Source organism: Thunnus thynnus, chromosome 6 (assembly GCF_963924715.1).
Source record: "Thunnus thynnus chromosome 6, fThuThy2.1, whole genome shotgun sequence".
NCBI classification, from domain to species: Eukaryota; Metazoa; Chordata; class Actinopteri; order Scombriformes; family Scombridae; genus Thunnus; species Thunnus thynnus.
In genome coordinates, this window is record NC_089522.1 from 12,733,536 (window position 1) to 12,759,865 (window position 26,330).

General features: G+C 38.5%; 1 protein-coding gene across 10 annotated transcripts in view; it reads left to right on the top strand.

Annotated features, from left to right (window-relative positions):
* acot7 (acyl-CoA thioesterase 7) overlaps positions 1-26,330 on the top strand; it is a 130,531-nt gene that overhangs the window by 93,882 nt on the left and 10,319 nt on the right. For 8 of the 10 annotated variants that reach the window (XM_067591786.1, XM_067591785.1, XM_067591788.1 and 5 more), the window contains 5 exons: positions 81-195; positions 700-714; positions 879-965; positions 15,610-15,726; positions 23,519-23,703. In XM_067591786.1, coding sequence (XP_067447887.1) covers positions 81-195; positions 700-714; positions 879-965; positions 15,610-15,726; positions 23,519-23,703 — 519 coding nt within the window. The remainder of the gene's footprint in view (positions 1-80; positions 196-699; positions 715-878; positions 966-15,609; positions 15,727-23,518; positions 23,704-26,330) is intronic. The other 2 variants (XM_067591793.1, XM_067591784.1) reach the window with 1 other exon arrangement.

Genomic DNA, 26,330 nt, shown 5'->3' on the forward strand with positions numbered 1-26,330 from the left:
TACTACATGCAGTGTACATCTTGAGTGTGTGGATGTGTACACTTGTGCATATGTTCATTCTGTATATGTTCTGTCTGTAGTATGCCAGCGCAGAACAAGAGGAGGAGGGAAGAAAGCGCTATGAGGCTCAGAAGATGGAGAGACTGGAGACCAAGGCTAGGACTGAAGAGGTGGTGCCATATCCATCTAGCCCAGGTAACAGACTAACCTCAAGGCCTCAAATGCAAATATACAATAAATAGGTTGTAGGTAATGTTTTCACTCCCTCCTGGATCTTCGTTTTGTGGTACAGTGAATGTGCAGTAAGTTCACTTGATGTGGAAACTGTGGTAACATGAGGACATTCAGACATAAATATCATCCAGCCAGTGTATGTTTTTCTTCCCTGCACCATTTACAACTGCAGAACAAAGTCAAAAGCAAAGGTTTTAATCACATTAGGATTTTTTTACTTTATCTGCATTTGATATGTATGACAGTATTGCTAATTACTGACGTAAAATAATGGCAGCTGTCCACAGTGTAAATGAAGAATGCCTCCTGCTTTCAGTAATTAATGTACTTGGGTGCATTGTTCAAAAGTGTCAACATACTGTGGACGTACAAGAAAGAACTTCCGTTTTTATTGGAAGTGTATTCAACCATCATGACAGTAAAATTGATTGATTCTCTAATTTTGTCATTTTCACTCAACCACAGAGGATACAACAAAAGGTACAGTATGTTAACTCGCATGTCAGTACATTACTGTGACTTTAGCGAGGCAGAATACAGAAACATGTAGTTTATACAGGTTTATCAATGCTAAAATTCCTTTTTTTTTCACTTTTTCTTTTCTTCTGCTTATATGTGTGTGTGTGTGTGTTTGTGCATTACAGAGCAGCACACGGTTGGCTTCAGCCAGTCCAGTCTGATCCATTTGGTGGGTCCCTCTGACTGCACACTACATGACTATGTTCATGGAGGTGAGTCCAACAGCTTCTCTTTCATCTCCAGTTTGTAGGTTCATTAGGTAGACAAGTAACTTTCTGTTAATGTCAGACAGTTGGAGAGTCCGTCCTTTACCATGTTGCTGATGAAAATGAGGAATCTTTAAAGGTCCACTGAGCAGTTTTTTAAATGAAATGACTACCTGCAGTGTGAGGGGTCCCTCTCAGTGTCAAACTCACTGAGAATTCACAGCCCTCTCTCTGCAGCTCAGAAAGTGTGTTCAGACAGAAACTGAAGCACCTTGCGTCATTCCTGCTCCCTGATGATCACAAATGAATACATTCAGCTTTCAATTGTGAACAAGGTTTCCAAAAACAAGGAGGAATGGTTGATATTATTTACCTGAAGCATTTTCTAAAATGCAATGAGGGGTGTATGAAAACCTGAAGAGGTTTCTGTTCCTCTTTTCAGCTCACCTGCATTTATCTATTCATGGTACAGACAAGAACACAGACTGATAAATTCAGTGCGAATTGTACATATTTTTCTCCACATCCAGACTGCATTGCAGCAAGCTTGCAGTAAAATATACGGTGCTGATGCTGTTTCCAATTCTGTGCTTTGCTGACAAGCTTGTCTGACAAGCTAGTCTACTCAGAATTTAGGTGTTACACAAGCATTTTTGTGAGTCAAAGGGAGATATGCAAAGAAAAAATATCTAATACGCTCACCTCTCTCAAGTATAGAGCGATTAACTTGAATTTATTTGATATATACCTATGACATTCAAATCAATGCAAAGTGACATTTTATAACCGCTTTGAGTTTTGTTTAAAGTTCAAATGTACAAGCACACTATGTGATTGATTCAGTGGTAACAGCGGCTAACAAGCCTTTTTAGAGCCCAGTGTTTCCTAGTCGCCCTCTACCACTTAGTATCCAGTATCTATCAGATCTCATCCTCACACACATGAAACAAAGAGCATATGAGCAGCATCACACTGATTGGTATTCAAGACAGGAAACAGACCGGACCCACTGCCCTTAGTACAGTATGGAGATGCTGCAGGGGACAGACACATACAGCACAGAACATATAGCAAGGGGTTGAAAGAAGTAGAAGAAAAAGAAACATATAGAGGGAAGGACAGAAGCAGATGAGAACAGAAACATCTGTAACGAGTGATCAAACAACAATGCCTGAAGCTTATAACATCATAAAGATGTCACAGTCACACACTCACAAACACACTCATGCACCTGCATATATACAGTACTTATTCACATGCGTTTACAGTTTATTCCATTTATTCTTATGAATCTTATGAATGAGCTTATGAATCACTGACCAGGTTCCTCACAGTTTTACAGCCTTTGGCTTTAACCCCCAGAATGTACGTCAGCACAGTGTGTGCTGTGGTGACACAGAGGAGGAACAGAAGATGAAATACTGCTGAATTTAATCCAAAGTGAAATGTCCTTGAGAAAGAATGTTATGGCTTTTAGTACTTATGTTCTCCTAAGTGAATGGACGAGGCTTGTAAGAATAAAAAATGGTTGTTAGGGGAGTGTGAGTGTGAATACATGGGGGTTATGAGTGATTGCTCTGTATTTGTGTTTATGTGTGCACTGTTGCGTTGCTAAAATAACTGCTTGGGTTGTTTTAGTTATGTTTTACTCGCGCTGACAGCACTCCGTACTGTTATGAGCATGGCTGTAATGGTGAAGAACAGAGTGACAAGGACAAAGCGGGAAATGCAACAAAGAAAGACAACAAGAACAACAAATGGGAAATTTAAGGTCTTTGTAACAGGAAATGTATGGTGCTGATGCCTTTTCCAATTCTGTGCTTTGCTGACAAGCTAGTCTGCTCAGAGACTTAAATTGTCCCTCTGTGACTCTTTTTTTCAGCTTATTCAGTCATCTTTATATATAAAAACTACTATTTAGATGGGGCCTAAAAAGACATTTGGAGGCTCCTTGCTTGTGAGTTTCTAAAAAAGTTTCTACTACGTAAATTAACAAAAGCTCTTCGGTTTAAGCACTGTATGTGCATCAGAACCATAAAAAGCAAAGAGCTTCCAGCTCTCTTTTTGTTGTCTCTCCCTGGGCCCTTTTCCCCGCTGGATCTGGATCCAGATTCCTGAGAGAAAAGTTTACAAAGTACCTAAGAAAAAAAGCACAGAGCAAACAATACAGAGAGCAAACAAAGATTAAAAACCAGATGAACAATTGATAAAAATGAGTCCAGATTTGATGATTTGGCCACCCGTAACCAAAAACTCAGTTATCTGATGTCCCAAACAACATAAAAAAGAAATCCCTCACCGGTAAACAATCCTAGCTGCATCTGTAACAAATCCAACATTTTATCAGCACAAAACAGATGCTTTTTATCACTCGAGGTATATTGTTTCTGGCAGGATATTCCTGCCTTGTGCTGCCATTTCTATTGGGGTCAGCTATGTAAAGAGGCCATCAGAGAGACACCAGATAGTGAGGATGAAAAACAGAAGAGAGATGTTGACTGAGAACGAGAGGGAACGAAAAGGAGACAGGGCAGGACGACAGGATGAGAGGAGGAGGGAGCAGGGCGGGGACATAGAAGTGTTGCATGTGTCATGGTTGCCTTTTTAATTTGGAGAGCTCGCTGAGAAATCTGTCCAATTAAAAATCAAATGTGGAACAAGCATGCAGGTCATTTAGAATACACACACACACACACAGTGCCGCTTGCTCTCTGTACATGCCATTGCTCATTAGGCGATGTTCCCTGTTGTTCGTTGCTGCTGCTTTCACTACATTATTTTGTTTACATAACCGAGTCAGGTCAGACTGCCAGGGTTCTCGCTCTCTCTTTCTCTCTTACTATGTAGTCTTTACTCTCTTTTGCCCCCCCCCCCCCCCCCCCCCCCTCCACTCACTCCTCCATCTATACTCTTGTTGGAGAAAAGAAAACTGACTTTTACATGACATTGACAGGCTATTCAGTTACTGTATGTTTCCTCACTGTGGTGTGGAAAAGTGGCCTACTTAACTTGAGCCTAAGGAAACGTAAGGCTCATGCACAAACACATGAACATTCAAGACGCTCTTCCTATCTGTCCTATTCTCTATAAAATAACATATCTTTAAGTCTTATTAAATATTACTTTGACAAATCCTGACCAACTGACAGCAGATGATAATAATTACAGAGCCAAAGTATGACACCACGTTCATCCAGCCAGAGATCGGACAATAATGTAATTGACGCTAATGAAGGCTAATACATATGTGTCAATGTAATACCATTTATTTGGTCAGTCATAGCGAATTCCGTTCTGCGTTGTTTGGACATCAGATTCCTCATATAGCAAGTAAATTACAACTACATACACATCCCGTTAATCACAATAAAACATATTTTCTCACTTACTTCTAGTGGTATGCAGCTGTTCAGATAGTTTTGATTTTGTTTGCCAAGGTTAAGATTTTTATCTGATATTTAAAAGTTTTTTATGGAACTACTTTATATAGAAATGAGTCCTGTGGATGATCCTGGGGAACCAAAACATTGTTTCAGGAAACCCATGTTGCTGAAGTTTAGGGACAGATATCTCAAAAACTGGTCACACAAAACCAAAACTTTACGTGTGCACATACATACCACTAGGAGTAAGTTAGAAGATATGTTTTGATGTTGAACGGGTCACGTTTAAGGAGTCATTTTTCACATTTATCAATCAATAAAATATGCATGTACTGCTTGGCAGTTGCTTGCTTGTAGAAAAAGAGAATAACCTGCAGACTGTGTTAAAAAAAGTTCCTGATAACCAAAATGTTTACAACGCCAGATGTTGTGAGGTCAAGCCCTGCTCTTTAAATGGTAGACACCTGGATTTGTGTGGGTAAAGATCAGAAGCATACCACAATGCCCGTTAACATTCAACATTCTTCCTTTCCGTCCTCTTGCTTACTTTCCTTTTCTTTGTTGCTTATTCTTTGCATCTGCCCACCTCTCCTCATTATCTCATGCTCTCTCTCCCCGCTCGCTCTCTCCTTCCTTCATCTTATAAGGAAGCGTACCACCTGTTTCCATGGAAACAGCAGTTGATTGCCACAGGTGGACACCACTGCTGTCTGATTAAAATAAGTAGACCAAAAAAAAAAAAAGAATGAAAATGACACACACATTGTTAAATGTTGTGATGTGTCTTATATGGAAAATTTGAGACGTTAAAATACTTTCTCAGCTGTACACACAAAAAAAAATCACTGGCTATTTTTGTGTGTGCTCATGCCACTGATTTATGTCTGTGTTTGTATGTTTGCTTTCTGTGTGAACACACAACAGAGATTTAATGCAGGATGTGTGTGAGTTGAGCCAGGGATTGCCTCTATATTATCTGTCCCCCTCCTGTGATCTATGCTCAGTGGGTATATAAACATGTCACTGCCAGAGACAGAGGAATTCAGGGGGACAGGGATATGTCCACTGGAGCTTATGTGATCGACCTTTGTGAGGAGTGTGTGTGTGTGTGTGTGTTTGTGTGTGGATTGCTTCCTCTACCTTGGCAGCCTTCTCCTCTCCAAAACCAACACTGATTCAGAAATAATACACTGAGGGCCAGATTTACTGCGGCTTTTGCCCCTGTTTTTCAGGCAGATGTGGCACATTCTGCCCCAAACACACATGCTGTATTTATCAGACAGACACATCACAGTTTTATTTGTGCAAATGTTTGCAAGGTGAGTCTCTCTCCTCATTGTATAGGCATTTAGGGGAGAATTGTGCAACTAATAGGAGGAGACTTGTTAACAGAGGTTGATTACGTATTCTGCTGGCTTCACCAACATCATTACGTCAGTTTTGTAGGTAAAATTCTCCGCCTCTGAAGACCAGGCATAAACAGAGTACAAATGGGATTTACAAGTGGCTCAGAAAAGAAATGTGCATTAAATATAAGCTTGTGTATAACTGAAAAGTTTTTTATATATCAATTAATATCTGATAACTGTAAAGCAAACAAACAGTAGATGGGCAATTTTGGTTTGTGCTCATTAAACTTGAATTTGAACTTGATTTGTCTTATTACATCACTTAACCTCCTTTTTGTTTCCCATAAATGTGTTTATTGCCTCCTTATGCATTTATAATAAATGCTAAATTTTATTATATCATAATTTCATGAGTAATATTTTCAGTAATAGTTTTTCTCAGGTGCTGTTGAACGTGGCCAAAGTAAATGTTTTGTAATCAAGAACACTAAGTTAGCATTTCATTTCTGAGCCGAGTGATCTCATGGAAACCTCGCTGCTGAACTGTGTCTATGAGCTCTCCTTCACTGGCAGAATGCACCTGTAGGGCAGCACCAGGCGCAATCCAGGAGCTGACCTCCTAATGAGCTGCTGTTTTAGTACAACAGCAGTTCACATTTGTGTAACTCCATTTTCACATGCACTGGTGGAGCCTTTTCAAAACTCGAGAGTCTGAACATTTGCGTAAAAACAAGGCCCCCGTTATGCAAGGAAGAACTGGATTATTTTACCCTGCTGTATTTTGTAGTGGCCTGGATGACCAATAGCAGATCTCAAAGCTCAATACATACCACTAAATATGCCTCTGAAAACTCCTCACATCCGCTGGGAGGTTGGTTACACTAATGTCAGCATGCTTGAGGAAGCAAATATTGACCACATTGCCACCACAATCATTAAAGCTATAGGAAACCTGATCTAAAATCAATTCTTTAAACTATAGATAGGTATATATGTGATGTGCTGTGCAAAATACATGCATCATGAATTTTGCATAAAAATCTAGCTACCTAAAACCATCAAATAAAGGTTTGTGATTTGTGATTATATGCAGATGAAATCAAGACGGAAACTTTTAACTCATTAACATAATGTACAGCAAATCACAGTTATACTGTATGACTGAGCCACAGGAGCTTTTAAGGCACCAACTTTAACCGCACCAAACTGATTCAAACTGTGTGTGTGTGTGTGTGTGTTTTCTGTTGTTTTTGGTAATTGAGAAACCAGTCCATTAGTTTGTTTGCAAGGACAGTAACTGGTCATGATGTCATAATGGAGGGTCCTGTTAGACACACAGGATCCTGAATGATTAAGGGTACACAGAGCTGCACACAGCTGACTTTCAGTAGTTTAACTTCTCATCTTGCTGCTGCAGTGATGTAGAGGTGTGCTCCAGGTTGTGTCAGTATGGTCACTGTTGGGTGTGGTTACAGGTGCAAAAGCACTCCTCTGACGACCCCCAACCAGAGGTGAAACAAACTTTCAACTAGAGAGGGCAGTGAAATACTGCTGTTCAGCCTAGTGTCAAGTTACCTTTTTTTTTCTCTCCCGAGAAACATGCAGAATAGGTGGCAGTAATTTTCTGAGCTCTGAGTAGTGCTGAGGAAGAGTGCAGCTCTTCCTCTTCCAGTCCCAAAAACCTCCACCAACCACAGCGTTTGGTAGCCTGAGGGGAGAAATCCAGGGCAAAAAAAGCCCACAGAGCACATTGCTATGAGCGAAGTAATAATTGACCAAGCCAGATGAATGTAACAATATTTTTATCAACTCCGAGCTTCTCTTGGATAATATTTTAATATTTTAGGACTTGCCTCACTAGTAGTACTAGTATTACCTAGCTAAGAAGCTGTGAAATGAGCATTACTCAGTCAAAAACCGAACAGAAACGAATCATATTTATTGCAAACTGAAGGCCAAGTTGTACATTTAGAAAAATAATCTGCAGGAGCCGATGACCTTTACCATCACAGCCAGAGGTGTATTTTATCTGAAAGCCCTTTTATCTGACAGGATTTCCATTACAGGAATTGTCTCCCAGTGATTTTCTCAGGTCTGCGTTATGCAAGGAGCGTACAGTTTAACGGTAACCATGACAGCGCTTGCTTGGAATTTGCAGAACTTGGAGCCGCACACAAATTTATTAAGGTGCTGCCCTGTGTTTAATAAAGCTTGCCACAGCTGGAATGGCAAAATATACAAAAAAATATGCAGCTTATGGGACTTTCAGAGAAGATGTGGGTGGGTTGCTGCGTGGCAGTAATGTTAACAGGAGCTGTTTCTATAGTAACAGCTCATTAGGAGGCAGTTTGAGCCGTTTGATACTGTCCATGATTAAAGCACTTGTTGGGGAGGGGATGAGAGGGACAGAAATAGAAAGGGAATTGTCTTTGGTGGATGAAGGTAGGCAGAGGGCAAGAACCGGGAAGAAAAGGGGTAAAAAAAGAGATGAAGAGGTGGAAGGAGTAAGTTTGGGAAGTGATGAGAGAATATGCGAGAGAGGCAGAGGTCAGGCATGCTCTGCTGTCGATATCTCTTGGTGTCCCACTTTTTCTTCCCCCCTTTCATCAGTGGGTGCCTTGTGTAGTGTGCTGTGTCTAAGCTTGTTCTAATTAAAAGAGCTTAAAGTTAGTGGACAGAGTTGATGGGCGACGAGAGCTGCCCGGAAGACTCCTTTCGTTGTTCTCATGCTTGTTGCTGATGGACAGCATTGTGCGCAAAAATTTGGGGAAATCGTCACAAGGAATCTAATCACAGAGGTATTCTGCCCTGTAGCAAACTGGGCTGCACTAGGGACTTGGTTACTAATTGCCCTTTTTTCCCCATTTGGAATGAGCTGTCTTTCCTCTTCACACACACCATCTCCATTCCTCCCCACCCTCCCAACCACCCCACTCTGCCTTTCGTGTTCCCACCCTACGGCAAAGGGAGAGTCATAGTGTGCCATGTCACCCTGTGAATGTGTAACGCCAGGCCCAGGGCTGTCTTGGCCTCGCTTGTCCTCATTTGCAGTCTCACATTGAGCCTCACTTCAACCTTTTACATCAACTGTACATAGAGAGGGGTTTTTTGCAGGAGTTGCATTAACAGCTCCACTGATGGCAGTGATTAATAAAGACAATCATCTTTGGTAGTCAAGGACAGCGCAGTCCTCCTCTTGATTTGGCTCGACATTTTAGTCACAGGTCTCTAGTGCACTAGATGAATTATACATCCAACACAGTCTCATTATTCCTACGATGAACACAGTTGAGTGCATCCTCAGAAATGAATGCTGTGTGTCTGCAAGATGAAATACCTTAACACATGAATGTTGGGGGCAGTATACCTGGATAAAGATTTAAGGCAATGTTAACAGAAAACTCTGAACCATGTGTATTATGGAGAGCTGAGGCCTTTGTCCTATGAAAGTTGCTCAGTGGCTTCATGCTTTAAGCCTCCAGCCATAAAAATGACTGACTTCCTGTTGGCTCCCGGCACACATGAATAGGGATGAAATAATTAAATCATATGGTTCCTCTTGACTTTCCAAATGCTTTTGGACCAAATGGATCAAATTCTGATACTCATTTCATTTCATTTCATTTCATTTCATTTCAGGGGTTTGTGAAGCTCTGTGTGCAAATCCAAAATCGCTTCACAGCCCAGCACCATTCCTGGGGGCTTGCTCTGAGCAAATGGCAACAAAAATGGCCAAGTTTTGAAAAGACGCTTATTTGCAGTTACATTCATTTATGTGATGTCATAAATATGTGATGTAATGTCATAGAGTTAACAAAAACTATAAGATATGGCATTTTTGATAGGATAGTCTTCAGGATAAACACTTTAAAGCTGTGTTAATGTATTCTTGGCCTGCTGCTTGAAACGAGGTCGATGAGGATGATTAAACCGAACCACACAGCAAAACACTGCACTAAAAGATGCTAAAAAGCTCACAGAGCTGCAGAGTTTAGATAATTCTGTGTTTTGTGACTGTGAGTAACCTTGTTCACATTACCAGATTCCAGATCTAGATTCGATTCATTGTTAATCTAAAGAATATTTATCAGTGGAGTTTTAAGGTAATGAAACACAAAGTAAAACTGAGTGAAGATGAGCAGAAAGTTTTAGAGAAAATGAACATTACACTGGGATTTGAACCAAGGTATGAGTTAAAGGTAGATCTGTACCCTTATCTAAAATTCAGACCACAGGGCACATTTGTCCTTCATTTTCCCTTAGCAGCTAAATTAATTGTTAACATTCCTGTGAAGTGATGAGACATCCTCGTTTACATCTACAGTCGCTGTGCTGCTGACAATGAGGAATACTAATGAACCATTTTGGGGAACTGCTGAAGCTTTTTTTCCCACAATGTGACACATGTAATGAAGAAAAATAAGTGACTTAAAATTGCAACAATTTAGATAATGAAGACCTTTGTCAGTTACTGTGCATAACTGCCCCTGAGCTCTGCCATCACAACTAACTTCATTCTCCAACTACACAACAGTATTTTCAAACATCCAGACTCACAGCTTTTAACTCCTCGTAGCGACTCTTAGGCCGTGGGAAGTCTCGTGGGATTGTGGTAAAGTGAAGAACACAAGCAAACTGGTATAGTCATCCCCCCCGCACCCACCAGCCTCGTTTTCTCATGGCATCTGGAGAGCTGCTAACACTGGGGAGTCGGGGAAAAAGACCACAGGAGCCCACTCTCACTGCTCCTCTAACCCTATCCCAGAAATTCACAGTCCATACCACAAAGCCAAGTCGTCTGTACTATTTATTCTTTCCTTACAAAGTCACAGAGTTTGCACCATATCATAAAAGTGATATTCTTGACTGTTTCAGTCTAGCCATTTAGCATATTAGTATTCACTTCATACCATAGCATGCTGAGAGGGGCTTTCTCTCCAATCCCTTATGAGTGCTTTATTTACCCTGGATGGCCTTGTAAGGATCATTTCATTCTGATAAGAGTCTCCATAAAATTACAGATAAACAAAATAAAATAAAATATAATTCTACCCGTTAATATTTGCAAATGGAAGATGAAATCAGGTGAAATCTCAAAAATGTGGGGTTACTTTGTTTCAAGGATTAATATCGTCAGATCTTATCAGCAGATGCATGACTGCTGCTACCAGAGCTGCTGTTCTTCAGCTCTGAAAACAAAAAAAACTGATATTTCTGTAGAAAAGGCAACAGTAATACATTATTTATTGCAGCTTATCTGGCTCAGTTAGATCATAATATTGAATGTTACTTCTAGATTTTAGTTGTAATTGTTACTGTTTTATTCCTTTTTACTGCTTAAAATGTTTAGGTGTAGAAAAAATCAGCTAGTAAATAAGAATATACTGTTATGGACCTAATAGATTATCTTTGTAGACTCAAATAAAAAACCTTAACATTACTTTAAAATGAAGCAATTTTAATACAACAAATGTATCTAAAATGTTGCCCCTCAGAAGCAATGGAAACAGGGTCTGATGTCTGAATAGTTACCAGTTAATGTGACTGATGCAACAATGTGACCTTACTCAGTCCAACAGTCTTTTTAGAAGTAAGGAGCTCTGAATGTAGCATTTTTTAATGGAAAATTACCTTAAAGATGTTCCTCTAAAATACTAAACAATAAAAAGCATATTGTATCAGACCTTGCTTAAGAGAAAGAGACTTTAGTAACTTTGGTTCCCTGGGACACAGCTTGAGGCAGAAGAAACTTAGAAAGCTGGAACAGGTTCCAGAGTTGAGGGAAGTTACTGGACCATGTTAGCCCATGACAGGGAGACAGTGCAGTTTAATAACAGAAATAGGGAACCAAGCTTAATTATGATAGGGTGCAAGATCATTCAGCAGTAAGTTGGAATTCATGCTGCAGTAAGCCTGTACTTTTGGATTTAACCATAGAAATTAATAACCTATAAAACTACAGCATATTGAAGGATGTGCTCATATTCTGGTCCCAGATTAATGGTTTAAAATGTAGTTTTGTTCTTTTTAAACCTGCAATAATGTTCAGTCTGTTTTTGGCCACTGGAGGCAGCAGAAACAAGCTGTATACACAACATTGATATGTCAAATGTGTTAGCTGTTTAAACATCCAGCAGTTATGGAGCAACATCAGCATTCATTCAGAGTCATGTTTCTGGCCACCGGGTGAAGTCCAATATTCCCTCTCCTTTTAGCTTCGTTTTGCTCTCTCTTTTGCCAGATATACTCACTTGCCAGTTTATTAGGTAGACCTACATCTAGATATAACTAATGCAGTATAATATAACATCCTACATTCATGAAAGTTAAATGTTCAGTTATTTAATTGTTGATTCATTTTGTGGTAATTTTGCAGTTTGTGGTGCTTTTGAACTGAATTGGGTTATACTGAGAGGTGTTTCTAATGCTTAGTCTACTACTTAGCTACTTACTAACTACTTAGTAATTCATATAAATGGGGTATCAAGGGGTCAACTAGTAAGTGAGTATATTTCCTCTTTAGCTGCTAAATGCTTCATCAATTAGTTGCTAACTTTGTCCGTCTGCCATTTGGTGCTGTGCAGATAGTGTACAGTGGGTTTTTAGAGCTTTTTCAAAACAGCTGCCTGCTGTGGCTGATAATGAAGCTGGGAGAGTAGTGAGAGTGAACCAAAACAGTAAAGTTTCAGGTGTTGAACCAAATCAATGAGCTGAAATACGTTATAGATCCATAGAGCTGAAAAGACCATCACTATGAGCGACCTCTTTAACATACAAGTATGATCCATTGTTAGTATTAAAGTTTTGATTTCAACCTATTGAAGATATATATTTGTTGTGTATATTTGTTATAGCAACCATTACTTCCCATCCCAGATTTCACACAGTTCATAGATGAGTTTTAAATCAACAGTCAGCTGGGAGGACATTTAAGGGCCGCTATACCAAGCTCAGGTAGGGAATCCTTAAATTTAATTCAAAACCTTTAGATTCACTTTAATGTCATGCGGCGTCTATGTTCAATTTCATCATCTTGTTCAGGTCATGATCCGTCTCCATTAAGTGTTACATGCTCAGACATGACCACTCCGGGCTTTGAATAGCAGCAGCCTGCTGAAAACAAATTCAATTAGGTGAGATCCCATCAATTTTCACAACATAGTGGAGATTGGGGGGAAAACAACAAGATGGGTTTTGGCTTCGCAACAGGCCTGAGGAAGGAAGTGATAAATTTCCTTGCCCACACACACTTTAAGCCTGACATGCTTTTGTCACCTCTCTGAACTCTTGCTACATCATCCTCAATAAGAGGGTGTTTTTAATGGTTATACTTCCCAGATCAACTGGGTTTTGGTTCAATTTAAAGGATGATGGATGATCTTTCATGTGATGGAGCAAAAGATCTGACAGTCACATTCATGCTGCCTGGCCTGAGTGTAACCACGTAATCACACATCAAAGTCAGCGCTCGATTCGCTTTTTTCTAGCATTAAGCCATTTTCTTTTTTTGAAATATATATATATATATATATATATATATATATATATATATATACATGTTGGAAATTTAAGTACAATTTTCTTTAACCTCTGAGAAAGGTTCAGCTTTGGCAGAAAAAGAAGTTTACTTCCCAGCAGCTATTTTAAATATCAGTATTATCAAAACAAAATGGAAGTGATGCTTCGTCCATTTGAGATAACAGGATGTCAGAGTAATAGCATCTTTAATTCTTAATCAACTCAGCAGGCCCACTTTTACAGTGAATGCTGCCTTTTGGAGCGAGCAGCACATTCTGTTTGTACTCCCACACATTTGGCTGTCATAAATAGAGCCACACAGTGCAGGTGGAAGGAGCCAAAGCAACCATCACCAAGCAGACTTATTGATTTTCTGTAGCAGGAGAGAGACAAAAATCAACTAGGGAACGATTGGGGCAACATGAGTGTTTAATGAAGGATCTGAATATTTTTAAATTATATTTTGACACACACACACATATTACACACACACACACACACACAGAAACATATTACACACATACACACACACATGCGCACACTCTCGCCAAGATGAGAAACAGATACCACCGTTTTCCTCACTTGTCTCATCTTCAACCCACCCACTCCAGACAAGATGTCCCACTTTCTGTGAGAAAACCCAAAAACGACTGTTTCCTTAACCCATTACACACTGCTGCAGTTTGGCAAATGCAGGTATGGATCTGTTGATTCCTCTGTGTCCACTTTGTGAGCTCTGCTCCATTAGGGAGCTAATGGGTTTCAAGTCTTACTCTAATCTGCAACTTTGATTTCCTGCTCAAAGTGTTTCCTCGCTCTTCAAATCATTTCTAAACTTGTGGTGCGGAAATTGGCAAAGTGCTGTGTAAATTATTTGATGTGCTCTAACATCTTAAAAGTGATAAAGCGCCCAAAGAAGTCTTTTTAGGATCAATACTCTCTTCCTGTTTGTAGTTTCTTCTTTCACAGAGAACGGCTTGATTTCATTTCACTCATAATGTCTTCCCATTCTGGTAAGTTCTCATGGCAGAGTGTAAATGATCAAACGTCCATTTAGATGTAGAACACATAGTACATTAGTACTAGTAGTTTAGTAGTTTGGCATATGCTGCTCATTCGAAACACACTATTTTCATTAAAATCAGGTGACACATTTTGGTCACGAGCAGCACACATAAGCATTTAACTCTATCAGATAACTGTAAGTGTTTTGAGCATACTGTAAGTGACAAAATAGTTAAATTATCACAACCCAAAGACTTCATGGTTAAAAAAAAAAAACCTCACGACTTGTTTTAAAGTCACATACTTTGTATGCACCACCGTCTGCAAGAGGTCACTTGTCAGGAAAATGTAAGCAGAAGCAAATTTTAACATTTCAAAAAATTCACTGATGTGGACCATTCTGTGTTTACTCCATGTTGTTTACAGTGTATCAACAGGCAGTTTTTAGTCATTTTAAGGGGTGAATTTCACTTAAATTATAGACATAAACATGAATATAAATGGAGCACAAGTTATCAATAGTTTATTGAACTTTCATTAGTTTAAAGTCAGCTAGCTTAAAGTCTAGAGAAACTCTTTTTGGCAGTCTGCTGATGCACAACGTCAAAAGTGGACTAATGAGTCTCAATGAGCAGCTAAAACTGAGGAAATGGCGAGGAGACTCATTCATAATTCAGCCATAGGTGGATAGTTTTTTAATTGCATCAGGAAACCCATTAGCTTTTACTTCAAACAAATTTATCTCAGTGAAATAGTTCCTCAAACACGACTGAGAATCCCTCCAGCTTAATGACTCCATTTACCCTGAAAGACTAGTTTTGATTTGCAGAGAAAATGAATGTGACATTTCGCTGGTGATGACAGGAGAGCACAATGCCACAAGTTGCTCTATGAATATCAGAAGTCGTAGCTGTACAAGTGCACAGTCATAGCTTAAGGTCGGTGTAAATTCAGTCTTGACCTTGGAAACAGCTGTTGACAAAATAATCTCAACTATAAAGGACCACTTGCTTACTTTCGATTGAATTACATGGTCTTCATAAGAGGATGAGTTTATTTAGTTTTCACGCAACTGCACATGTTCCAATAATCATTTCACTACTAATGATGTCTGCAGGACATAATGATGTTGTGTTGATAAGCGAACATTATATCAGGGGAGAAATGACTGTCGCAGTTATCAGTGAAACACACAAATCACAAACAATACTGGAGGGGATTTTGTGACCTTATGTTGTTGATGTTCAGGATAGATTTTGTGTTAAACAATAACTAGTCACAGCCATATTACCTAAAACTGAAATATATTCAGAACAAGGCATAGTAGTAGTCTTCCTGTATGGATACACTGTACTGTATCCAACTAAAGTCAAACTGTGTGTGTGTCTGAAACAGGTGTGACCATGAAGCTGATGGATGAGGTCGCCGGCATTGTGGCAGCTCGGCACTGCAACACCAACATTGTCACTGCCTCTGTGGATGCCATCAACTTCCATCGCAAGATCAAGAAAGGTGAGGGCGACACTGAGAAGACACAGTGAAGTTTTAAGTCACTGATACTTAAAAATATCCACAGGTTTGAAGGACGTACAGGAAGCTGTCTCTCTAACCTTCCGTGACGCTGCTTTTCTTTTACTTTTGCCACTTGGCAGAAGAATGAATGGCACTCTCTAAACACCTAATTACAGGATAATGTGGAAAAACCCGGCAGTCTATAAATTCAACCTCAGACATGCTGTTTTAAATTGGACTGGCCAATGTTAACAGCCTCCACACTGCTGCTAATCAAGACCAGTTGTGTTTTGTAGCACTGCCAATACATCTGGAAAAACACATTGTTGTTATGATTTAACTATTTTCCATTACCAAGCTTTGTCTCTGAGCTTATTGTTTCCTCACTCTTAAAGTGAGAAATCATTTATACTGTGTTTGTCACAACTCTTCTCAATCTGTGAGGTCGAGATTACCATATGGACAAACTCTAAGCCTCTTATTTAAAGTTAATGCGACAATTTGCTACAATCCACTTAGCCTATGACATCATGGAGGGAAAAAAAAAGGTTGAGTGATGATGGTGATACCATTTATACTGCTTTTTCATTCTGAAAGTTGAGCGCTGGGTCAAAGGTTTGAGCACAGTTGATAAGGACAGTTAGAGGAAATGATAAAGTATATAAATCCAAGAGGGCACAAACATATTCTTCTACAGATACACACCCACAGACATAAACCGAATCAAAACAAGAGGTCAGGACCATGGTTAGACATACTGATGTTGATTTTTATAAGACAGTTTTCACACAATAGAAAAAGTAAAAACTGTAATGACACAAACTGTAAATGCCTTAAAAGATATTTTTGAAGACTGTTATTCAGAGAAAATGTCAGAGTACAGACAGCATTTGGAAAGTGAGATTGTGGATAAAATGTTGCTACAGTTTTGTCATTCATCTTTTTATGAAATCTAAATATTTCATAAGTGACTGAGACTTCAAAGTGGTGTCGAACATGGATTATACTCATGGGTTATTATTATCTGTTCATGTGCTGAACGTGATGTGATCCAGACATCCAGTGCTAACAGTCAGATGTTATGATTAGCACAGGATATGCTGTGCAGCTACATCTCACTATTGTTATGAAGTGGTAGGAACATTTTTATACTCAGCTCAGCAAAACTGTGCTAGCTGTGCCAGCTGTAACTGCTGTGCTGCGTTTACAGTACGTGCATTTGCAAAAACAGGTGACTTTATTCAAGCAGGATAATTCACTCAATCCAAAGGCATGTTTTCTAGGAGGCCTGAGTAAGAGGGAGTGAGGAGATGTGAAGGAGGCAACATTTAAAACATTTAAAACACACCTGTCTGGGAGTTTCAGGACCAGAAAACTGAACAGTACAGATTGGTTTAGATTCATGTCTACAGCTTCCAGCTGCTGCTAGTCGCTCCAGTTACTGCTTCTGTCTGTCCTCTGAGTTTAGGTGGTGGTGACATGATTTCCCCTGGCTTCCACAGAGACTTAGGTGTTATGTCACCAGTAGATTTCCCATTTTGCTTAAGGACTTCAGACAAAAAAACTCAAGAGGTGTGCTTAGGAAAATAATGGTCAAGGATCAAGACAAAAATTTGCCTTAAAACAGCTACTGGCACCTCTGGAACTATGTTGTCGTTTTATGGTGTGCATTTCTTATCGTTACTTTCTCTAGCCTGACAAATGTACATAATATAACATCATTTTCAATATTTCCAGTACAGCTACTGTAGAAGTTGAAGTCAAACATTTAAAGGATCCAAACTATCTGTCGTAAATTTGAGGTTTTGTTGTGTTTTAGCAGGAAAAAACTTTTTCTAGATTCACTATTTTTCACCAATTTTCTCAATAAATTAATTAAAAAACAACAGTTTCAATTGGCCAGAATACAATATAATCTTAAATAGACACAGAATTTTTGTCCTAAACACGGAGGGTACTGTTGCCATAGCGTCTACCATTCAGATATTTATTTTTATTGCAGAAATAATAGAAAATCATTTGGTGAAAGAAATGTAGATGAGGTAGATTCATAGACAGATACAGTAAGTAATTTTCAGCTTTTTATAGTAAAATAACTCCTAGAAATGATAAACTGCTGATAGCTGACAGTGGAAAAAATATCAAAAAGTGGAATTTGCCCATCAATACTTTAAAATAAACAGGGAGGAGTACAAGACCGTGCAACTAACACAAATGCAATGCAAACCTGTGTGAAGCTAGAGGACCACACACACCAGCAGACACAATGAACATTAAATACAGTGAGATGGCAAGTTAAAAGCAGGCCGACGTCTGTGTCTGCACATGCTCATGTGGAGGATGATCCAATGATTTGTTTATGAGTTGTTGGAGGTCCTGCTGTGTTTAGCTTGAACTGTCCACTTTACTAATTGCACAGATTTTCGGTCACAAGTTCAGCAGTAGAAAAATCACTGCAGAGCAGGGCGATCGACAAACACCATATATTAACTTGCCACCACAACACACTTTATCTGTGGTGCTGCGTCACAAAGCTGAAACTTTTTGACTATAATAATAATATATAAATTCTTATAAACTTGATACAGTGAACTGCAGAGACAAGATTTAGAAGATACAAAAAACCATTTGGTTTAGTTTTATGCATTATCAACACAAGAGCAGAACAAACCACTGGACTATGTGCCATTAGGAATACTGCATTAATTTAAGCTATTAAAAAACTATTATTAAAAAATAATACAATCATATTTATATTGATCAATTATGAGTAAATTAATGTGTTGTAATTTTACTTTTTGTTTTTCCGTTTACTAATGCCTTCCTGTCATATTCCATCTCACACCTCATTTATTGCCTAATTGACTGTTTATGAAGCTGTCAAGAGATCTGTTATTCCTCTTTTTGAGAAAAAAACAATCAGACAATGTTTTATGTAAATAATTTGATGTGGTCCAATGTGCAAAAAAACAGTTTTCATTTGCTGTTGAAGACATGGGTTTTACTAGATTGTGTCTTTTGTGTTTGCAGTATCTGATTATCTCGGACATTTCTTTAGCATGTTTTGAGATAGACTGAGATAGATGGATTGTTTAGATACTCTATAATATGTAAGAAATGTTCTCAAATTGTATAATGAGGTCAAATTTGACTATACATAGCCAGAAGATCCCACGCTATGTGAGAGCTAAAGTATCAATGTCACACTGAAATGACATCTATGTTGAGTGGATTGATTTTCCTTTGCAAAGAGGCATGAATATTTAACCTTGGTGTTACACTACAGCCTGAGTGGGTTCAAGTCTTAAACATTAGAAAACGGCTGCACATGTCATAGCTTTGGAATCACTTGGTTCATTAGTGTCTTTTCTTGTTCTTCGCCAACACCTTTAACCACAGACTACCAAAAGTAAAGTAGCTGCAGTGTCGTACAAAACAATTATGTGTATTTTCTGGCACTGGGAATATAAGTCAGTAAGGTGCTGGGCATTGATGTCCCACAGGAGTGTTCAGTCAGTACTCCTCTCTATTATCCATTACAGCAAAAATGCCCAGAGGTACAAAGAATGAGAAGAAAGGCATACAACTTCAAAAGGTGAATGGTGGATGAAAAGAGGGAGAGAGAAGGGAGTGCTAAAGGTGAGAGAGAAAATGTGAGAGAAAGAAGTGAAGAGAACAGTGTTGCATAATGAATACTCACAATGATGTTCTTGTTCACTCATTTTAAATGTCATTTTATTGATCTTTGGACTAACCTGTATGTATTGTTGGCTCAAATGAGTAAAGATGGCAGATAGAAGGAATGATACGCGACTGGTGGACAAATGGATGTCATGACTGACTGGTATTATTGTAGTCTGGGATTAGAATAACTCCAACCTAAAAGCTGTTACTGTTTACATGGAAAGGAAATTGAGTTTTGACCCTTCAAATGTACTTTTACTGTACTGTATACACAAGAGGAAGTAATAATTATCTTTGTTACTTAAATCCTTGAATTGCAGCCAGGTTTTGACCTGTGTGGATGGTTTAAAACGTTTCATAAAAAATGAATTATGTACATTTGTGGTAACTATGCTTGGAATAGACAGTATTGCATATGCCATTTTAGCCTTGGAGGCAAATATTGCATTTATTTGTATTCAAAGACACATCTGGACCTCACAGTGGAGTCCGTACTGAATCAGGATCATAATAATTCCTCAGTTATGAAGAAATCAAATAGGTCCTTGGGGGAGTAAAGGCATGTGTCTGAATATGACACACTTTCTTTCATTCCCAGCAATAAAAGAAATAATTTTGCATGTCTAATGTGTTTCTGGAGAAGTTGTCACAAGTGAATGATTTTATTTCACCTGTGTAATGCCTTGTTCCCTTTTTTGTAGTCTTCTCTGGTCCCTTGCTAATACAGAAAGACAATTTACAGGAAGCTCTGTGAATATAAGAAAATATATAACAACATCTTTTTGAGTAGACTTCTTGGTCTTGTTTTCACAACTGAGAAATAGTTTCCCCTTTGTCCACAGGCAGAAGAGTAATAGACAAACCCAAACTCTACTCATGCAGGGTGTAGCTAAAACAGCAAATCTATGGCTCAGAGGTATTACAATCCCAGCTTAGTGCATACAACATGACGCCCTGGCATGGACTCTCCTCCCTGCAGATTAGCTGTATCAAACAGCTCCTCAGAGGTGGGACTTAGACTTGCTGCCAGTTTTTCACGGTAGCTGACCTTCACTGCTGCACGAGGCCAAGATCTTCTTTCTGCATTAATCAATTATTAATCATGAAGGTCTTTTAAAAAAATATCACCCAGTCTCATCAAGGCTCATTTTTTGTGTAATTTCATTGAGCTGAGCCTAATATATCTGTGCCAGAGATAGTGTACCTGAATGAGACTGGAATCGCTCCCGGTGGTAATATGTAAAAACACTCAGTGGGCCAGACAACAATGAAATAGAGCAAAGGAGAGAATTAATACTTTGAGTGTATGAACTCTGTGTCAACAAGCTGCATGGAAATGGATCATCCTGAATTCTTATGCAGTCATTGCATTAAATCACCTCTCGTCAGTTCTTCACTCAGTGGGAGTTTCATTATCACCTTGATGTCATTTCTGAAATCCCTTGGTGTGTAAGATCTCTGATCATGGTGATGTCATTTCATAACACATATCTGATGGAGGGGTGAAGATGAGCTTAGTAATCACCTTTTTCACAGAAAACTGACTGAACGTCAATCTTAAAGCTTAGATAGATAGATAGATAGATAGATAGATAGATAGACAGATAGATAGAATCATTAGCTGGGGGTCAGACAGCAACATTATGTTGCTAAACTGTACATACATTATGTTATGGTTTTAATATGTGTTGCCATCATCCCCTGACTTTTCCGCACCACCATTAAGTTCATATCTAGACAACTGTAGTATGAATTGCATGGGCGTAGATTTGGGTATGGACGATATGGACATATTGAATTGTCCCCACCAATAGTTTCACCAATTTCAAACGATCTTGGCATTTTAACTCTGTGTAATGTTAAAAGTGAGATCTCGGCGAGGTTTGTGTGTTTTGTTCAAGAAGTGGGTTATTATGATAGAGAGTAAAAAAAAACAGACAATTACAAAATCAACTCATATGAGAATTTTATGATCTGAGGCATTTACAGGCAAACCCAGGAACCGTGGTCTCCAATGTCAAAATCACACATTCGTGCACCTATCAACCTCATCTTCCTCCCTTTTGTGTCTGTTGGTCTGAGTTTGCTGTAATGGGAAACAGCCCTTATATGCACAACCACAAGAGGTTGCTGGTCAGAAAAATGTAAACATAAGTTCTTTCAGTCATTTGAACAAACGACCAGTGCTGTTGTTTTTCAGATGTCTCCAAACTCACATTGTTGTAAGAAGTTTGAAGAGTTGGAGTACAAGAGCTCCATCACTAAACAACACTGAAATGAAATGAAACTTTATTTTTACTTACTTATTTTCCTACTTTTCTGTCTTAATTTAATCACAAAAACAAGTTTGTCATAAGAAGTTTGTAGAATTGGAGTACAAGAGCTCCATCACTTAACAACACTGAAATTTCAAGTCTAGTTCTCGTAGAAACTCATTTGCATAACAACAGAGTAGATTTCAGCACAGACTTTGATAAAAGCCTTTTTTCAGTTTCCATGTACATCTTTTATCATTTAAGACTTTGACTGTTTTATAAGATCTCAGTCAAATGCGCTGCGTCCGATACTATGCATACTATGCACTACATACCCAAAATGTGTACTATCGTCAACATACTTTTGTGTGAATAAACAGTAGTATTTATCTTTTCAGACACACTGAGCCGTAATTATCACATCGCTTCCTGAGAGCCTCCTCTCCAGTTGGAGACACGTAACCATGGTAGCCTGTGCCAACCATAAAGTCTGAAGTAATTTAAAAAATACAATATATCTAACAAAGTGAAACCTTATACTTACACATAAATTGAGGCGTTATTGACATTACATCAGAGCTGCCTTGGTCGATGTCCGCCATCGTCTGTTATGTTGTTGTTGTCGTCACTACTGCATTGCACTGTGGGATATTTATGCCGGCATAGTGTCCAGTGCTTGCATACTGTAATATTTCCTCGTAAATAGTATGAAATTCACACACTATTGGTTTCATGCTAAGGTTTCGGACATACTAAAACATCTCACATACTGTTTTAGCGTACTATTTAGCATGTTAGTATGGAATTTCAGACACAGCCGATGTCTCCCTCAGACTGCAGGGATAACACCTTCTCTCCTTGTCTCTATGGCAACCAGCAGTAATAACACAGTACAGGCACATCAAAGAGAATAAAGAAACACATCAACAATCCCCAATACTGTTAGCTGACAGTTTTTTCCCACCTCGCCGCAGTGACAAAAGCAGAAGAGCAGTGAGTTTTGATGAGTCAAACACATTAGGTGGATTATATGGATCTCAGGTTGAAATCAAAAGCAAGGGGAGCAAATGCTCAGCCACAATGGAAATGATGTGTCCTCTGAATATACAGCAATCAACATTAACATCTTTCAAAGGATTTGAAATGAAAAGAAACTTTATTTTTACTTATTTTCTTACTTGTCCGTCTTAATTCAATCACAAAAAACAAGCTATAGTTTTTAAATGTCCTACTTTTTCTTAATCTCAAAACCTTGCCACAGGAAAATCTTGGATTGGCTGTAGTTGTTAAATTCTTCCAGCCAGAGATCATCTGCCTGCATCACCCTGCAGAGTCTCTCAGTGGAACAGTTTGTGATGCAACAATGTGAAGTAAATTGTAAGAGCAGATCCTAAATGTTTCTTGGTTGGCTATATCAATATTCCAGCTTATTTCATGCTCAGTTCATGTTCAGGTATACATAAAGGGCATCAGTTGGATTTTTACTTACATCATTTAATGTGAGGATTGTTGTGTCCGCTCAAAGTGTCCAGGTGATTAAGAACTTTTGTCAATGCAGTCTTTCAAACCTGGTAATCCTCAAGCAACTTCTCACTTTTTTCTTTACCCAGGTAAACCTTTAGATAATGCAAAATTAATTTTCTATGGCTGGCAGAAGGATAGAGTTGCTTGAATCAAACATAGAGATTTTAAAAAGTCGAAGCACTTTTGGGAAATGTTATGACATCATGATGAAAGAAATTCAAATTCTTCTTTTCCTCTATGGCAGCATATTTACAGGTGTTTAAAAGCACTGAAAACCAGTACACTGCATTAACATCAAACATATTTTCCTTTTCTTTTTCCTCTCCAAGGCTGTGTGGTGACAGTGACAGGGCGGCTCACTTTCGTCAGTAACAAGTCTATGGAGATTGAAGTGGTGGTAGATGCCACCTCACTGGTGGAGGAAGATAAAGGGAAATATCGTGCTGTGTCTGCCTTCTTCACCTTCATCTCCCTGGACAAGGAAAATAAGCCTCTGCCTGTCCCTCCTCTTAAGGTTGGTACCATCCAGGCTCTGTTTTCTTTTATTAAACCTGAACATAGAATTAATTTGGTCATTTTATATCCACATTGCACTCCATGCAGACAGCATACATTTACACAGGTCTTACACAGATTGAGAGTCAAACATGGATTGTTTGATGTGTTCACCAAATACAGAGTACCTTAACTTGCACACAAGTTTATTTAAAACATCTTGTATGGTGGACAAATCAGGCCATAGATTTCCATCATGCCTTTCAGCATTGCCTTTAATGATTTTACACCCTTTTCATGTTTATTTAGGATGGGTGCTGATAAAGATTGAATCAGAAACTTGTCCTTAGGGAACCTATTGAATAAAAACCATGGTGAGAGACAGTGGAGGAAAAGTAAACTAAATGTCGATCTTGACATTTTAAAGGAACAGATAAGAATTCACCATATTGCTGTTAGAAAAGAAAGTCCAGCCCACGTCTCAAAGACCATTTCTGATAAACATAACCTCAAGGTCCTCTTCTTCACATCTCCTCTGAATCCATCTCCTGCTTGTAGTTTAAAAAATCCAGCTTCACCACCATTTTTTTTACAGTATTATAAATACAGATGCAGCAACACTTATTATGATAACTTTTAGTACGATAACAGACCCAGGAAACAACAAAAATAATCAGAAGAAGTCAGATTTGTACATAGATGACGTTGGCAATCACAGGCCAATCTGAAATCTTGATTTTCTTGGTAAACTTGGAAGATTATTTTCGACCAACTACATGATAACCTGAATACTAACAATATATTAGAAAAAAATCCTGCTGCTGCTAACCTAATGACCTGATAATTTCAATCAATTCCAACAATGTGTCTCATATTGATCATGCTGTATTAAACGTATTAATCAATAGATTAATACGTTTCACTCATACTTGTTAGGAAGAAAGTATTTTGTTAGTTTTGGTGATTTTGTGTCACAGACATTTGAACTTGTTCCTCAAGAGAGTATTTTGGGCCGTTTTCTTTTTTCTTTATACATGCAACATTATTAGTCAGCTTAATGTCAAATATCACTATTATGCAGATGATACACAACACTATACCTCCATTTTGCCAGATAACACAAGTTCTTTGACTGTTCTTTTTACGTGTCTCACTGATACCATCATCATCAGCTACTACGACCTAAATGATAAACATTAAGTAGAATTATCGTCTTTCTAACAATGTCAACAAAAACTGAAAATGTATAAGCTTCGTAAAAGTATAATTTATGGCAGAGCTGTTGTACTGGATTGCATTAGATTGCACAGGTTTACCTAATAAAGTGGCTGTTGAGTTATATAAAGACTGGTATTGTAATGACAAATGCTAGATTCTATATCACATCTCAATTTAATGTCCACAGACTCTGTTTTCTCTTCACTTGTCAGTCAATAAATTTGATCTTGTGTTTCTCTTTCTTTTTCCCTGATAGTAACATTCCTTCGCTCAATGATACGTGTGCCTTTTGAAAGCCCACAGCGTGAGAGACACTGTCCTTGATTTGGCAATTTTGTATGACAGAGTCTTTTTAGCTTTTTTAGTCGTTTTACTTTGCTGGGTCTGCATATTATATTTAAGAACTGAGGGCTGACTGCTGATATCCCTACAACATTCCTGGATGTCGATGTCTGCCTGACTCAGCACCTATTGTCACGATATAAAGTGTCCATGTTTACCTGCTGACAGGAAAGAGGCACCTGCTGTTTGATCTGGCTCTGTGGTACACGATGATCCACAGTCTGTTTATATGCAAACACTGTATGCACAGACCATCTGTTTGGCGCCATTCATGCACCCTGATAGTCTCTGTGATGATCCTTTTAAAACTCGTTCCAACTTTTATGTGAAATGAAATCAGCTTAGTGGGATTTAGACAAGAGAGGAGCCATTAAAATCACATTCCAAGCACTAATTAAAGGATTTAGTAGATTGAAATTAACATTTTTCGAATAAATGCGAACACAAGTTAGCAATTATTCAATTTCTATGATAATAATTATTGTGCCATATTTTGTTACTCAAAATTCATACTCAGTTTGATGTCTGGACATTTTTTGTTTGGTTAAATGGATGTTTGAAACATGATCAAACATGACATTCTTGATAAATTCAGTAATGATAGCATTAAGTTTGCTTTTTAGTTCAGCAAAGTCCACAGCAATTGCATGGGCTGAGTGGGCTGCTTCAGTGAAATTGGACAGACCAACATCAGGTCGTTATTCTCTCAAGTGCACTCTTGTACAAAATTCACAGAGTTTGCACCTGGGCTAATCATTAAACTTTAACTATGTGTAGAGTACAGAGTAAGCCAGGGAACTGCATCAAAAGTAAAGGCCAAGCAGCAATATTTTATGTAACATAAGCAAAAGACAAAGCTGTTTTCTTTCCTCTTGCAAAAAATTATACAGTTTGTATAGTAGAAGTCTAACTCACCTTAACATCTTAAAAGAATAGTGGTGCATAACATCATGTCTTGCTGTGCGTGTAATAAGAAATTTGCAGGACAAAGCAAAGCTTGGCTGTGCGGATGAGAATGAAGCGTGGAAAAGAGTTGTTACAAGTGTTGTCATGTCTCCAAGAGCAGCAGGGACCCTTCTTACCATA